At 55.7% G+C, this 16,573-nt stretch overlaps 2 protein-coding genes across 7 annotated transcripts in view; both read right to left on the bottom strand.

Moving 5' to 3' along the window:
• Positions 1-9,930, bottom strand: part of BAP1 (BRCA1 associated protein 1) — a 28,094-nt gene extending 18,164 nt beyond the window's left edge. For 2 of the 4 annotated variants that reach the window (XM_005285252.5, XM_024108770.3), the window contains exon 1: positions 1,166-1,303. In XM_005285252.5, coding sequence (XP_005285309.2) covers positions 1,166-1,202 — 37 coding nt within the window. In that variant the 5' untranslated portion in view covers positions 1,203-1,303. Of the gene's footprint in view, positions 1-1,165; positions 1,304-1,797; positions 2,094-9,911 lie in introns of those variants that run through there. The other 2 variants (XM_065551368.1, XM_065551367.1) reach the window with 2 other exon arrangements.
• A 4,522-nt stretch (positions 9,931-14,452) lies between these two features.
• SEMA3G (semaphorin 3G) overlaps positions 14,453-16,573 on the bottom strand; it is a 62,280-nt gene continuing 60,159 nt past the window's right edge. For all 3 annotated transcript variants that reach the window (XM_005285257.5, XM_042861782.2, XM_042861781.2), the window contains one exon: positions 14,453-16,272. In XM_005285257.5, coding sequence (XP_005285314.2) covers positions 15,814-16,272 — 459 coding nt within the window. In that variant the 3' untranslated portion in view covers positions 14,453-15,813. The remainder of the gene's footprint in view (positions 16,273-16,573) is intronic.

Raw genomic sequence — 16,573 nt, 5'->3', positions numbered from 1 at the left:
TCTGACCACCTTTTGAGGGTGCCACAACGCTGGATATCTTATGTTTCCCAGGCTGTTCTTCAAGAACATGTAGTACAATGCTAGGGATCAATGTAGGCAGATGAGGCTAGTTTTGACTTCACAAGTTTTGCTTCTGATTTATCTGCAACCTCTAAAATCACTTTCATTTCACTTCATGCATTCAGCAGTTACTTCAGCATCCATCGAAGAGAACTGGCCTACCATCCTGGTTGATCCAGGGGTAGGGGCTTTTTAGATTAGAAGTTCTGAAAGGAAGCTACCAGTACAGGGCACGTAACTCAAAGCAAATAGCCTGAAGACCCCAAGTTCCCTCTCCATCCTCCCAAGAAACCAAGAATCAATGGTGGGGAGGAGGAATAGTGTTGAGTCACAGCAAAGTAATCATGCAGCTGATGCGATACATGATGATGATGATGAATTGAAAGGATACCCTAACTTAGACCACGTCTGCACTGCCACTTACGTTGGCATAACTTTTGTCGCTCAGGGGTGTGAACAATTCACCCCCGAGTGACATAAGTTACGCTGACCTAAGTGCTGGTATGGATACATATAATTGCCCAGGACGAGTATAATTTTATCACAACACAGAACAGCAGGGAATCCCCTCGGTGTTCACAGCCTGATAGTTCACTCATACACCTACGGTCCTGAGCCATCTAAAGATGTCTGGATCAACGGTGAGTTAAAATGACTCTTTCAGTACACTCCTGCTGTTTTGAATACTGGTCCCATGCTACCCTCCATTTCTGAGAGCCCATCTCTCAGCCTTGGCTAGGAGCTATTTTCTGGACACCCCCGAGAGCTGTTATTGTGTGCACGTAGGAGTCTATCAGCGATGCCCAGGGACATCACCAGCCTAAAAACTGAGGCTGGGAGGCCAATATCAAGGGATTAACCAGAGAGGGGCCCAGGCAATCGGGGCTTTAGCCCTTTTCTTTAACTGTCTCACTGGCTCCTATCCCGTTTTGGGGAAAGTTGCTCATCCCACACACCCTGCCTTACCCAGTCCCTCCCCTTGTCTAGCCCCATGAGCCCCCCTCCCCCTCCCCTAGGGATCCCCATGGCCCTCCCCCCACAACCCCTGTGCTCCCCCACAACCCCCCCTCGCTTTCCCCCATAGTCCTGCCCTCCCCCGCCTCACCGGGGTCGCTCTCCAGCTCCAGCCAGCCCTTATTCATCGTCCCCCGGGCCGGGCCTCAGCCAGCGCCATGTCCGGCCCCTCCCCCCTCCGCTGCCCGGACGTTCGGGCCCCACAAGCCCATCCGCCTCCGGCCACGCCCCCAGCCCCATACGTCATCGCGGCGCGACCCATAGCGCAGGCGTCCAAAGAGAGGAAGGGGCGGGAGATAAGTCCCGGCCGCGGCTGTCAGGCCGACGGCAGCGTGAGATAAGTCTCGGGGGTGTAGGGGCTTCGCCAGGCCCCCATCTCCGGGCACATGGCGCCAGCGGCGGGTCCCCTACCGGGAGGCGCGGAAAAAGCCGGGGTCACCCCGCCTCTCTCCCCCACCAGCCCATCGTGTGGGTTCCCGAGTCCAGCCAGGGGCCAGCCTGCCCCTGTCCTGCCCCTCAAGAGCCCGATGTCCCGCCGCGCTGCGCGCTCGCCCCTTGCCTTGCGCCCGCCCCGCACCTAGCTTCTGAAAATCGGGCCCTGGGAAAGCGCAGGCTTCAGGGCGCGGTGCCCAGCAGCTCCCACCGCGGCGCTGACGGCCAGAGCCTCCCCAGTGATGGGCACGGCGCTTGCCAATTTGCCATCCAAACGCCCCCTCCCTTTACCTGAATGGGAGACCGGCTCTTCTGAAAATTGCACCCTGATCTCCGCCGGGCAGAGTGGGGCTGAGAACTGGAACCTGGGCAGGCAGTTAAAGCCAGGGGACGCTCATCGCTGCCCAGGCCACGAGAGGAGCATCTGACCTAGGGAGTATTGGCAAGGGAGCCGACGAAAGGACAGAGACGGAGGGTGTTGTAAGAAAGCATCCATCTTTCAAACGACCACACGATGGCACCATCACCACAGGGACAATTTAAAGGCCTGCTATTGCTATCAACCCCCTAAAGCCCTGAGCACACCGGCCATACAACACCAGGGGACCCTGAGCACACTTGTTGTACAAAACCGGGGACCCTGAGCACACCCATCGTACAACACTAGGGGACTGTGAACACAAGCGTTGTACAACTAGGACAAAGGTCAGGCCCGCGCGTTTATTGCACATCTTGGGGAAATGGCCTTTTCACTCTCCTTGCAGAAGTAGCCCATCACCAGCACAGACCTTGGAGCTAATAGTTGAAAAGGATTTCTCTTTCAAAGTAAGCTGGAAGAAGCCTGCTGTGGGAATAGCAGCTGCTGGCAGGACAGCAAGTCTTGCACTCGAGTGGTTGCTCGAGACAAACCCAGAGGAGACTCTGGAGTGACTGAGAAGCCAAAAGCTAGGGGGAGCTTTACAAGAGTTGTGCTCAAAGGTGGGCAACAGCTCGGCACAGGAGCCAATGCAGCAGGCAGGCAGCACCTGGAGAGTCCCATTCTGTGACCAGACTAGCTCAGAGAGCTGCCTCCTGCTATGCCCAGTGTCTCTGGTTACAGGGCTAACGTTGCTGGCAAACCCTGTGGCTCCTGGTTTCTTCAGGCTGTGTTTTCACTGTGGCTCTAGGATAAGTCAATTTCAATCAGTTTCATGCAAGTCTGAAAGTGCTGGCAGTGGCGGATCAGGGGAGTGCAAGCTAGGGAAGATTGCATGCATGCCAACTCTGCTAGTGCTTTCAATGCCAGCCTGCAGCCCCCTGCTATTCCAATCCTGGGCTCCACACACAGCTCTGCCAATGCCCCTCCATCCCAACCTGTAGTCCCCCAGCTATCCTAGTCCCAGGCTTCTCTTAAGGAGAAACTGCCCATGGTTCTGTGATATGGAAAAAACGCTGCTGTGGACTCAGCCCAGCCCATTGAACTCATGCCACTAACGGCCTTACCCAGGTCTAGGGAGAGAAAAGCTAGTGCATTAATGAATACATCATAGCACTGCCATGTACGGTGGCTCTAGCTTACCACTATTCCACCCTGCTCCTTCACACAGATAGGCCTGCTCAGCTTGTTGCAAGAAAGTCCTCCCCAGACAGCCAGAGAAGGGAGAAACCATTAGGATTTCTGCATGGCTTTTGCATATTCTCCTGTTCCCCATGCCGATCTCCCTCACACACACCTTTCTTTACATGCTGCTAAATTATCACCATCACCAAAGGGGGGAGGGAATCTCTGAGTGATTTGAAGTCTTTCTCAGGAAGGCAACACATTGGTAACCCCAGCAGTAAACACAGGAGCACTACCCTTTGCTAGCCATCCTCATGCTTCGGGGCACACGCTGATGATCAGCTGGGGTCAGGAAGCAAATGCACTCCCCACAACCTAATCCCACACAATCAGAGGCATAATGGGGGATTTGCACCTCCTGTAGCAGCTGGCATTGGCCACTCATACAGCGCTCTAGTATAGTACAGCCTATGTTCTTTCCAACTTGCTTCTTATGCTGTGGGAAACCCACCCACAAGCCTTTCCTGTGTACTACTCACAGTGCTCAGAAACCCAAGGGCTCTGTTAGGACAGGAGCTGTCACAATGATAAATTGTCTGTTTATTACATTAGCATGTGGGGGGAGCACTCCACTGCCCTCCCCTTCAGCCCCTTGCTAATAAGCCAGGACCAGCAAGCGAAGATCTGGGCCATCTGGAGGAATCCCACTTGGTAAGTTCACTGGTAGCAGCTGGAAGAGAAAGCCCTCCCCTTCCTCTCCAGGGACAGCCCATCAAACCAGTGTGTCCAGAGGTGTTTTCATTGCATGGGCCATGCTCAGCACCCCTGGCTACCCCCACCCCCCTCACACCTCCCTCCTGCTAACCAGGCTAGGAATGCTCCCTGCTCATGCCTAGTGTACTTTCCAGAGGCCTTCAGTCCCAGCCATGGGGCCCAGGAAGCAGGAATACAGAAAGTGTGGGGGCTGCATCCAAGACCATTGTTGTTATTGTGGGTGCACGAGTCCACCTGTACAGCTCTGACTGCAGGATTGCGGCTGTCATAAACATACAGCTAAAGGGAGCATAAAATCCCTCCTTTACCTGCAAGGGGTTAAGGAGCTCAAATAACCTGGTTGACACCTGACCAAAAGGACCAATAAGGGGAGAAGATACTTTCAAATCTGTGGGGGGAGGAGGTTTTGTTTTGTGCTCTCTTTGTTGTTCTCTCGGGGACAGAGAGGGACCAGGGCAGGAAAAACCATCTCCTAAAACCCTACCTGAAATAAGCATCCAAGATTACAAAAATTGTAAGTAATAACAAGGAAATGTGTTAGATTATCTTTTGTTTAGCTTGTGAATTTTCCCTATGCTAAGAGGGAGGTTTATTCCTGTTTTTTTTTTTTCTTGTAACTTTGAAGTTTTGCCTAGAGGGGAATCCTCTGTGTTTAAATCTTATTACCCTGTAAAATTACCTTCCATCCTGATTTTACAGAGGTGCTTCTTTTACTTTTTTTTCTTTATAATAAAGTTCTGCTTTTAAGAACTGGATTGGTTTTAGTGTCCCAAAAACCCAAGGGTCTGGTCTGTGCTCACCTTGTTTACCTATTTGGTTGGTATATTATTCTCAAGCCTCCCCAGGAAAGGGGGTGAAGGGTCTTGGGGGGATATTTTGGGGAAACAGGAACTCTAAGTGGTCCTTTTCCTGAATCTTTGTCTAACTCACTTGGTAGTGGCAGCAATACCGTCCAAGGACAAGGAAGAATTTGTGCCTTGGGGAAGTTTTTAACCTGGTAGAAATAAGCTTAGGGGGTCTTTCATGTGGGTCGAGTAGGGAGGGAACCCTGACAGCGGCCATGACAGGGGGCTAAGATGCTGCATTCCTCGGTGTTGTCCTGAGCTGGCCAATGAATAAGCTGGGGGGAAAGTATCCCTTAAGCTGCTGGCTGCCAGGTGAGTCACACCCACTGGAATGAAACCATCCCACGGCTGTGTGGAGCAGGCTGGGCTACTCAACACAACCAGGCCTTGGCTGGAGATGGCCATTCACCAGCTTTGCTGGGAATGGGAACCAAGCTAATCCCGACAGGCTCATGCTGCCCTGGCTGCTGCTCTAGCAGGGGCCTCTCTCTCGCTCACTCCCTTCTCTCTCTGCCAGCGTTCCAAGGACACAGGGGCTCAGACCCATCCGCTCTAAAGCCACGGGCTGCTGCTTCTGCTTGGGCGAAAGGAGACTCCCTGCTAGGCTGGAGGGCCCCCACTCAGCTCCCAGCGGTGCCCAGTACTGGAGCAGCACCGTGGACCCTCCCTGCTCTGCTGGGTTCCCACTGCAGGAGGTGCTGGGAGTTGGGGCCTGATCCCCAGTTCACTGAGCTCAGGCCTTAGCAGCAGAGGGAAGAGGGGTAGAGTGGGAAGGCAGGACCCAGTCTGGCTCTGCCTCTGGGCACCCAGAAACCCCTCATTCCTCCCTGCACTGCACTCCCTAGTGCTTCCCCAACACCACACAACACTGGGAGGGAGGGAGGTTTAGCTGCTAAAGGAGGGATGTAGCTTGCTGTGGGCAGATCCCCTGGCAGGCAGGGCTAGGCAGTCAGATAGACACCAGCAATTCTTTCCTCTAACTTCCCCCCTAGGCTGCATTAGCCTCACTCAGCTTAATTAAAGCTCAAGCAAACAAGCCCCTGGGTGGCATTTTCCCCATGTTTTCCTGGTGCTCGCTTTATTAGCAGGGAGATTGCCAGGAGCTCCTTGGTTGTGTTTGCTTTGCCCCATGGAAATAACACCTGGTAAAGCCCTTTAGATAGTGTTGTTCATGGGCCTAGTTTTTCGGTTTTGTGGCCAAAATGAAAAAAAAAAAGTCATAATTTTGGGCCGACCTCATACAAACAAAAAACAAATTGGATTTTTTTTGGCAAAATGAAAAAGTTTAGTTTTGGGTCAGGTGAAATATTTTGATTGACATCAAATTAATGTTTCATTTGGGTTGAGAATTTGGACCAGAGGATCTAGTGGCCCCTTCTGGCTTTAAACTCTGTGATATGAGTAGTACTTTGAGCCTAATTTGAAATGTTCCAAGCAAGGGGGTGGTCAGCCCTTCCCTAGAGAGACTGCACCCCAGCCCAATACATCCCCGTGGGGGGTACTGTGTTCTGAGCATCTACCGCAATTTCCTCCTAGTGTCACAAAAGAGAGAATCATAGATTGCAATGCCAGAAAAACCCACTGAAGCTCCAAGAGAAGACGTAGGGCCCGATCCAATGCCCAATGACACCATTGGGTGTCATCCCACTGCCTCCGAAGGCCTTTGAGAAGGGGCTGAAGCATTCCCCCTTATTCTCCCTCTTTCAGAAGAAATTTTCCGTGACCTGACAACAGGGAGCGTTGTCAGCGAGTCCGTTCCTGTGTAGCAGGTAGGCTCTGCAATAGCATTCTTGCTTGGTGAAGAAATTGCTCCCTTGCTTAGACGCCACCAGATAGTAATGTGATAGTAACCCTCTAGTGCCTGAGGGGTTCAGACTGGGTTTTGTTTTTCTCCATTGGTCCCAGTTATGCCCTGGACCCACCTTAAATAACTTTTTTCCCTCCTTGTTGTTTACACCCATCAAACATTTGTAGACTGGCATCATTTCCCCCCCCCCCCCCCTGTAGTCAACTCTTAGCCAAGCGACACGTATTTCACTCCCACCTTTCCTTGTAAATCAGTCCATTCAATATCCCTGATTTTGTTGTTGTTGTTGTTCTTCCCGGATCCTTCTCCAAGCGTCAGCATTTCTCTGGCAAAGAGGTGACCAGACTGGCCCTCTGCTTGGAGTGGGACATGCACACTTGGAAAGGATGAGATGAAAACAACATGACTGCCATGTGATGCAGTGGGCATGGACTTAGCCCTGCGATCCATGGCCATCACAGACCAAGTCCTGCCCTCTGTTACACCTCTGCAACTCCACCAGTGTCAGCAGCTGTAACTGGGGAGAGCCATTGGCCCAGAACATCTGCAGACCCCAAAGAGCTAACACTGCAGTATGAGTGGGCTGGAACCGCCTGGATCTTTCGGGAAGGCCAGATCAAACTGCCTAGTTGAGGCTTCTCTTTGTAAGATGGCTCAGAAGCAGAGCCCAAGGTCTAAAAAGTCGTGAACCTTGGAGACGTTGGGATTCCTCCTTGAACCCAGTCCAGAGAGTCACTTCTTGGGCCCCCACATCGGAGTGGAGGATGCTGCTCTATGGACCGACCACTGAGCTGCCTCCACCGGTGCCGAGCACAGCTTGGGATGGGGAGGCAGGGGTGGCTGGACTGAGAGGCTAGCACCAGCTGAGATCTCGTCTGATCCGGTCCCCCATTATAAACGTGAACACTACAGCCACGGCCCCCAAGGCACCATTGCAGCAGCCGACCATAGCCAGAGCACAGAGGCAACCCAGCCCTGCCGCCTAGACCAAGGCATCCTCAGATGGACTGCTACGTTGGCTCCCTGCCACCCAGGGACCCCCTGGAACAAAGGGAATCCCTGCTTAGCTAGTTGAGCTAGCTCTCCACCCCCGGAGCAGCACACAGCAGAGGCTTTGTACATTTTGAGGGAGGCGATATGGCAAAGATCGGTTGTTTAGCATTACCCAGGGGAGAATGAGGCTTTGGTCTGTGCGCCAGGCCACCCCAGGCCAATGATCACTTCCTCTCTCCCCGACAAACATGAAAGAACAGCTGCCAAAGAAGAACCACCCCTCCCGGCGCTGCACGTGCAGTTTTGTTCCAGCCTTAGAAGGATCCTCCTGCATCCTGGGGCGAGGAAACCTCAGCAAACAGGGAACAATTCCCCATTGTGCTGCCCTGCGAGGCAGCGGCTTGCAGACGCCCACCCCGACTGGCTGGGGTTTATCGCCAGCCCCTGGTTGGTTTAGGCTCAGCCCAGCCCAGACTTTGGCATGTGATTCCTTTCCTCTCCCTCTCTTAACAAAGCCCTTCCCAGCAGGGCCTGTGGTTCACACTATTGTGTGGGGTCAGGGGCTGCAGGAAGGAGTGAGATCCTTATCCGCCTTGGGGAGATTACTCAGGGAGTGAGATCATGCTGGCCCTGTGGAAAAGGAGCTGCTGCTGGCTGCCACAGAACTGATTTCCCCTCTGCCTGGGGGCTGGAGAAACAGCTCCAGGCAGCCGCACCTCACCTGGCTTCCTGGGGTGGAACTGGGCGGCCAACTGCCGGGGCCAGTAAGCTGCAAAGCTCTCAATGCCTGCTTTGCCAACAAGTCCCTGAGCAAGGGAACGGGGGCTGGCCTCCCTCACCTTGCTGCATTCAGACACGGGGTGACCAATCCCCCAGAATCCTTTGCAGCGGGTCCTGGCTCCACGGACGAGGCCTGAGCAAAGCTGCGGCAGTCAACCAGAGGAATGTGAGGGGGAGAAGATTGGTGACGCCAGCTAACTGACCAGGGCTTTCATGGGGGTCACGGCTTCCAGGCTGGGAATTACTACCTGGCCTAGGGCTGGGACAGGGCACCGCAGGCTGCTGAGCCCCCACAAACCGCTGAGCCCCCAGAGCCCATTGAATTGCCATGGGCACCTCTATTCCGGAGGTTCCCTTGGACAGCCCAGTCCTCGTCTGGGGCAGAGGGTGACATGCAGGCGAGCAGAGGAAATGTGTTGAATTTCCCTCCCATCTCCCCCTTCAGCTTCTCTCTGCTCAGCCCTGCCCTGGCTCTGATTCCTCCTCTATAGCCACGAGCTTGGGAAAGTTTTAACCACTGCCCCTTTGCCCAGCCTCTCTGCCTCCCTCTGATCTGCTAGTGACAGCACTCATGGGCGCCTTTGCTTCCAAAACCAGCATGGGCACATTCCGCAGCCAAGCCCACCCACCCGCACCCCCTGCAGGGCTGGAATATGGACCGGGGGGCTGACCCCAAGTGGGTAGCGTATCTGTATGCAAGGGGTGCAGGAAACATCTGGGAGACAGTGGGCTCGGAGCTGCTCCTGGCTGTAAAATACAGACACAGACCTGGATCAGCCTCCCTTTGGGGTGTCAGGCCTAGTGTCCAAGAATGCAATGCCGAACGGCCCACAGAAACCCTGCCTCATTCCAGTGCACCGTGGCCAGCTGGAGCGTGAATGGCAGTGGGCCCTGGGCCTCTCCCCTGCCTGGCAGTGCTAGGAGCTATCCCCTGAGCAGAGGGAGTAACAGCTCCTCACCCCCACCTGGAGCTGAGGGTTCCCTCACTGTCCTATCAGCTCGGCAGCCACCAGCTCGGGGCAGCAGCCGCGTCGCGGTTGGGCGGGTGCATGTAAGCACATCTGGCACCTTCAGGATGCCCCAGGGGCATTCTGATGTGCAGCGATCTGCAAGCAGGGACCATATTTCCCTGCCAGTCCATCTGACTCAGGGCACAAGGGCCAGGCAGGAGGTGAAACCAACAGCAAGGCATGGCCCAGTCTCAGCAACTCTGCCTGGAAGGGAGCGAGGGGTGGGAGCCATTTCTAAGGGGGAGCTCAAGGGCTAACGTGAAGCCAGAGTGCGCATTCTCCTTGTAGGGTCCCAGCCGCAGAGACGAGACAGTGCCAGGAGGAGATTTTGACACAACTTCAGCATCATGGCAGACCCCCGGGGAATTTGCGACCGGGCATTTCAGCTGATGCTCTAATGGGAAGCTGGAGGCCACCAATTGGAGCTCGTCACACACAACACAATATTGTGCAGCACGGATACATACAAGCAGCAGCTGGGGAATGGGCGAGGAGGGAGGAGAAGGGTGAGTTGGCAGAAATAGGGTTACCATATGTCTGGATTTTCCCAGACATGTCCGGCTTTTTGGTCCTCAAATCCCCATCCGGGGGGGGAATTGCCAAAAAGCCGAACATGTCTGGGAAAATGCCGGCACCCGTGCCCGTCCCCTGCTTACCAGGCTGCAAGCTGCAGGCGGATCCCCTGCTGCGGTGGTGGCTGCTGCTGCTCCCCCCAGACGCCTCAGCTCTGTGCAGCTGAAGAGCCGAGCTGCCCGAGCGCTACCGGCTTCACGGTTTGCCGGGCAGCCCCCAGACCTGCGCCCCCGGCCGGGCGCTTCCCCTCCCGGGCTCCGGCTGCGCCGGGGAAGCGCCCGGCCAGGAGCGCAGCGGGTCTGGAGGTCTGGGGGCTGCCTGACAAACCGTAAAGCCAGTAGCACTCGGGCAGCTGTTCACGTGGCTGGGAGGGAGGAGGGGGAATACGGGGCGCTCAGGGGAGGGGGCGGAGTTGGGGCAGGGACTTTGGGGAAGGGCCGGAGTTGGGGCGGGGACTTTGGGGGAAGGGGCGGGGCCAGGGCCCCGTGGAGTGTCCTCTTTTTTAAAACCTTAAATATGGTAAGCCTAGAAGAAAGAATGAGAAAGGAGAGCGAAGGTGGCAGGGGGGATATCACATGGGACAGGTCAGGAGAGATGGACAGTGGGAGTCAGATTTCCTCTGGTTCTGGCTCCCAGCCCTGCAGCCTGTCCCTGCTAACGAAACTCACAGTGGAATTTTCTGCCTAGTTGAGCTGGAGGAAGCTGCAGCATCAGCTCAGATATGGAACACGGGGGAGCTGGGTCCCAGTGATCAGACAGTGGCCTCACGCTGCTGAAAGTCACCTGAAAGCTACATCCTTTGATGGGGATGCCAGGAATTGCCCTGCAGTCCTGCACTCTGGCTCTTCCAGTGCACCAGGGGAAGGCACATGAGAGCACTCTCTTTGCAATGCACCCTGCCATGGGTGGCACCCTTTCCTAGCCTTTCCTCTGCCCGGAAGCATAAACATTGATCATGCTTCTCAGCTTAAATTGCACAGCTCCAAGTGTTATCAGTAAGTATGAATCGCCCGGGCCCTTTGGAAATGCCACCCCTTGACTCTGATGACCTCCTGTAGCAGTGAGTTCCAAAGGTCAGCTATACATGGCATATGGAGCCCTTGGGAGGCATTCCAGGAGGTTGGCATGTGAGGCAGGAAGTGGCAGCAGTTGCAGTTAGGATTTCACTCATGAGGAGCAGGAGCGGGGTCAGTTTCTCTCCTTGTGTTCAGGTGCAGGTGCAGGGGAGGGAAGGAGCTAACAAACAGGAAAGGGGAAGCTACGGGACTGGTGCCCACACCCTCCCCGGCCACTTCCCATCCTGAGCTGCACCCACAGGCCAGCTATGGACATCACAGCTCTCGGGAAACGGGTTGAGTAGGAGACAATGGGCAAGATCTATCCTCCAGCCCTCGCTGTGGGAACAGTAATGAAATGTGTCTGTACCCCCCACACACACCTGGTCCGGGAGCAGCATCACAGCTGGGGGTGGGGGGAAGGGGGGACTGGGATCAGGAGCGGAACCACAGCTGGGGGCTGAGAGAGGCCAGCAGCCGCGATGCAGCCAGGAGTGGGGCTAATGGCCGGGAGCGGAGCTGGGGGGGACGCTCCCTCCCCGTGGGGGCTGGCTTGAGACCTGCCGCACCCACCCTGGACATTCCTTCATGCCCCCTAGGGGGACATGCCCTACAGTTCGGGGACCACTGCTGTAGGGAATGCCTGAGTCCCTGCAGATTTCTGAGCCTGACTGAAAACCAGTTCAGTCACCAGGTGCCCTCTGGGGGACAGAATCAGGGCCGGCTCTAGGCACCAGCAAAACAAGCTGGTGCTTGGGGCGGCACATTTTTAGGGGCGGCATGGCCGGCGCCAGAATGCCGCCCCTAAAAATGTGCCCCAGCCGCCCTAGCTCACCTCCGCTGCTGCTGGGAGGGAGGGGAGCAGCGGCGCGCGAATCAGCTGTTTCGCGCCCGCGGCGGCTCGGGGTCTCCCCCTCCCTCCCAGGCTCTCAAACCTGGGAGGGCGGGGGAGACTCCAAGTGGCCGCGGCGCGGGCGCCGTTTCTCCCCCTCCCTCCCTCCTAGGCTTGAGAGTCTGGGGGGAGGAGGAGGCAGGGCTGGGGATTTGGGGAAGGGGCGGAGTTGAGGTGGGACTGGGGGTGGGGTAATTAAAGAATGGGGCATGGGGGGGTGACCAAAATTGTTTTTGCTTTGGGCGGCAAAAATCCTGGAGCCGGCCCTGGACAGAATGAGGCCCCACACTGCTAACAGAGAGTCTCCCTTAGCTCAATGGCAGGGGTCTGTTACCATCTAAGTCCAAAGGGCCACAGTGACAGCTGTTATGTGCCTAGATTAATTATACTACTAATACATTTTACACTTAGGGGACGAGAAGGCTTGCATTTCCCTAGATAAAGGTTTCACCTGGTTTCCTTACCCCCTTTTCCTTCCCCTTGCCTTCGAGGCTGGGGAGTGCAAGGTCAATGGCAGAAGCATACCTGCTCCCCGACTGGTCAACACCCTTCTTGTCTGCTCCCAACTCCCTTCCTTTGGGTGGGCTTACCTGGGCCAAGGCTGCCTTCCCCATCACAACCGGCCTGTCCCTCCAGCCATAATGGAGGAGAAGCTATTTATAAAATAATCCCCGCCCCTGGGTGGGATTATGGTAATGGGGGGGAGGGGGAGTTAGCCTATATATAGCTGAGAATTGGTGCTGCTGATTGGTTGGTTTTACATGCACTTGACTTTGATTGGAAGCTTTCTGGGGCAGGGTTCTCCTTTTGGTTGTGTTTGTATAGGGTTTTCCCACCCTTCCACCCCAGTATGTCTAAGCACCTGAAGGAATCCAGCCCAGCAATCGTCTGGGGTGGTAGGTCAGTCTCATTTTACAGATGGGGAAACTGAGGCCCAGAGCGGTTCCAGGAATGACTCCCCTGAGGTCACGCAATGAGTCAGTGGCAGAGTGGGCACTAGGACTCCCAGTGCTAGAGTCCAACCCCTACAGCGCAGCAGGGCTAGCTTGGTGTAACAGACAGGAGAATCCAGCCCTCACTCCGTGGAACTTGCATTGCCCATCCTCCACCCCAGCTGCTCACATTTTCCTCTGTGGCACTGGTGCTTTATAACGTGTAAATCAGACCCACCTGGCAGCTGGCTTGCTGTGTTTAACCAGGAACCAGTCTGACCAGCACCAGCACTTGGCTTTTTCCCCACTCCCACTCTCCCAGGTCATCTTGGGTAAAGCAAATAGTTTACACTTATGGAAGCCCTCAAAGCAGGGCTAGAGCGCAGCCTCTCTGCATGGTTGGAGAGCGTTAGCCTTGGGACAGGAGAGGCAGACAACGCCATTCAGCTAGATAGCATAAAGGCTTCCCTTCCCCACAGCTGCCCAGCCAGGGCAAGCTAACATAGAGCCCCACCCCCTGGAGGGACCCCAAGGAGGGCACAATAACCCAGAAGCCAAGGGTATGGGGGAGGTGGTTGGTGCACGGCCTAGCAGAGAATGAGCAACGCTCCACTACACGGCTGTTCTGGGCAATGGGGCAGGCCAATGGATGCCCCAGGCCAGATCAGGATGCCCTTCCTTGCTCAGGCACCCTGGGCAGTGCATACACCAGTGACTCCCCTACCAGCGCCCATCGAGGAAGGTCCTAGGTGCTGGCAGGAAGGATGCATGACCTGGCCTTAGAAAACAGGGCAAGAGTGCATTTCCTCTGATGACTCAGTTCTCAGCGCAGCCACAAACTCATGTCATGGCAGGGCTGCACTGCTATCCCGCTGCAGCACAGCTTGGCTTTGGGAACAGAGTTTTCATGCTTTAGACTCCCCTGCCATTGCGCTCTTGGCGAATCTCCATTAGCACTCAGCTATATAGGGCCTATGACATATAATTCAAGACAGAGTCTCTTCTGTTCTCATACCTATTGTGTCTGGCCTGGCAAAGGAGCGTTCACAGGTGGTGTAAAGCCAGCATAGCCAGTTCTTATGCCACACCTCCCCAGTGTAGGCATGTGGCTGAAGCGCTACTGCACTCTGGCTATTCTTGGCTGGCCGACAGTCCCTCTGAAAGGGTTGTCAGAGGGTGTAAATCGGAGCATCCCCTAGGTTGCTCTAACTGGCACCAGGGCCAAGCGGAAAATCAGGTTGCTACAACTGGCTTCCTGGTAGTCTCTTGAAGTGGCCAGGTCAGGTTGAGTGGATTCCCAGCTGCATCAGAGATCTGATCCTATGATTCCCAGCTAGCAAAAGGCAGCTAGTGATCTGTACTAGCCAGATCGTTACAATACTGATCAGCCATTACGCTGGCACTCTCTCTCTTTGAGGCTGTATCTGTGATGGGTTTGAGGTCAAGCAGTCTGATTTGGGAGGAGACTACAGAGAGCTCTAAAGGACTACTCCTGGGGGGAAAGCCCCTAATAAATCAATAAATACATAAGAGGATCAAATCCTGACACTTAGACTTTTGCTGCCTAGTCACTGGAAATATGCATTGCTCTAGCAGGAGTTGGAAAAACTCCACCAGCTTCAGTTTCACAGCTGGAACTACATTTTGGAAGCAAACATTAATTTCAGGCATCGCTCACCAAGACAACGTTCAGCACCACAGCCAACCCCACTCAATGGACACAAAGAGGCAAGTGACTCCCCGTCTGCACTTCCACAGCAATGGGCTGGTTTATTTGTTCAGAAAACTGATGGATTTCACCAGCAGTCAGTGGATAACGGGTCTGCAGAGGGGATCGCCTAGTTCGGGGATCTGCAGGGAGAGACGGAGCCTTTCAGCTCTAGGTCACTGGCTCAGTGAAGACACCCTCATTCCTTAATGTGCTGTAGGTGGGTGAATGCTGCAGCGTTCCTCGAATGGGTAAACCCTGCCATGACGCCGAGCGGGCGGGGGAGTCTGCAGATAGGTGAACCCTGCCACGACGCCGAGCGGGCGGGGGAATTCGTGGACAGGTGAACCCTGCCACGACGCCGAGCGGGCGGGGGAATTCGTGGACAGGTAAACCCTGCCACAACGCCGAGCGGGCGGGGGAGTCCGCAGCCGGGTGAACGTTGCCACGATGCTGGGCGGGCGGGGGAGCAGCTGGGTGAACGTTGCCGTGACACCAAGCAGTAGGGGGAGTCCATGGCCAGGTGAATGTTGAGGTGTGTTCTGTAACCAAGGGCATTCCTGACAGAGCCTGACTGAGGCCACATGTAAAGTGACTAGCTGGGCCCCCTTTGTGACTGCTGCCCCGTGCCAGGGTGGGAGGAGACAGCAGGGTTCCTGTGGGAGGCAAATAACGTTCAATTCCACCCTGGTGACAGTTCTGTCCATAACTAGGCCGAAGCTCTGATGAGACTCACTCCTCCTCCTCTGACTCCCACAGTGCCGTGGGAGATGGCCAGAGGAGGCAGATGGTATCCTACTGAACAGCTGGTTGTGGGCCCAGCTGGGTGTATAGGAATTAGCTCTTCTCTCCGGGGCACTCAAGCTGGCTATCCCAGCTCCACACCGAATCCACCAAGACATCCCAGTGCTGCAGGTGTGGTGGTCTTTTCCTTCTCTCCCATCAGGGACGTAGCCAGCTCCTGCTTACCAGCCTCTCCATCACCCCTCAAGCTGCCAGGCTCCTACGGAACATCACGCCCTTCCGGGGCTGCACTGAGGGTTGTGGAGAGCCCCACTGTGATCGTTCAAGGCACCTGCAGCCTGGCCGGAAACAAGACATCCCCAACTAGGAGAAATGCTGGGATGGGATGGGAAATGGATGCTCCGGTGGGACGGGGGAGCTCCCCGAGCCGTCTCCAGTGCTGGAATCAAGAGTTACCCCGTGCCTCCAACGGTGAATGTCTCCAGACTCAGCCATGTGGCGAGACAGCTCCTGGCTTGGCAGGTCCTATTGTTAGGGCAGCATGGACACTGTTCCTAGCTGGGTGGATTGTCCCTTTCAGGGAGGGGTTTGTTCCAGGATGGTCCCTCCTCTCTCCCATCTCCCCCCTCATGTACGCCCCCCTCCCTTCGGTCTCTATGTGGCCACGGCCTGCCTGGGCATCCGGTTCCTCTCGTGCAGCTTGGCCCTCCCTTTCTTGCCGGCATCCATGCCGCTAAGTGCGTTTTTGCTCTTGGGGGGCTTGGCCTTGCGGCGCTGCCGGTCACCGCACCACACCCGCTCACAGTACTCCTCCACCTGGTGCAGGTTGGCGTAGCCGATCAGGTGCATGATGTCCTTGAACCAGGCCCTGTGCCCCGGTGGCAGGCGGGGCTCCGGCACCAGGCAGGGTGGGCGAGGGGACTCGTCCTCGTGATCCCGCTGGAAGATGTGCTCCAACTGCTGGCTCTCGATCACCTCCAGCGTGACCTTGGTGACGGTCTGGGCGAAGCCATGCTCCAGGCTCTTGCAGTAATAGGTGCCGGCGTCCGGGCGATACAGCCTCCGGAACAGCAGCCCCTGCTCCGTCTTCAGGATCCGCTCGTCCGTCTTCACCTGCAAGCAACCACATGGCAATCAAACGTGGGAACATAGGGACTGCTGGGCTGGCTCTGACCATGAAGCCACGTGATCCTATATCATACCTCCCGCAATGCCAGCTCCGAACACCGAGCCACTTGATCCCACATCCTACCTCCCACCAAGCCACATAATCCCATATCCTACCTCCTGCCATGCCGGCTCTGACCTCCGAGCCACATGATCCCATATCCTACCTCTGACCTCACTGTCTCTGACCACCGAGCCACGTAATCCCATATCCTACCTCCCACCTCGCTGGCTCTGACCACCAAGC

The sequence above is a fragment of the Chrysemys picta genome, chromosome 7, assembly GCF_011386835.1.
Source record: "Chrysemys picta bellii isolate R12L10 chromosome 7, ASM1138683v2, whole genome shotgun sequence".
Lineage (NCBI taxonomy): Eukaryota > Metazoa > Chordata > Testudines > Emydidae > Chrysemys > Chrysemys picta.
This window is presented reverse-complemented; position numbering and strand designations above follow the sequence as displayed.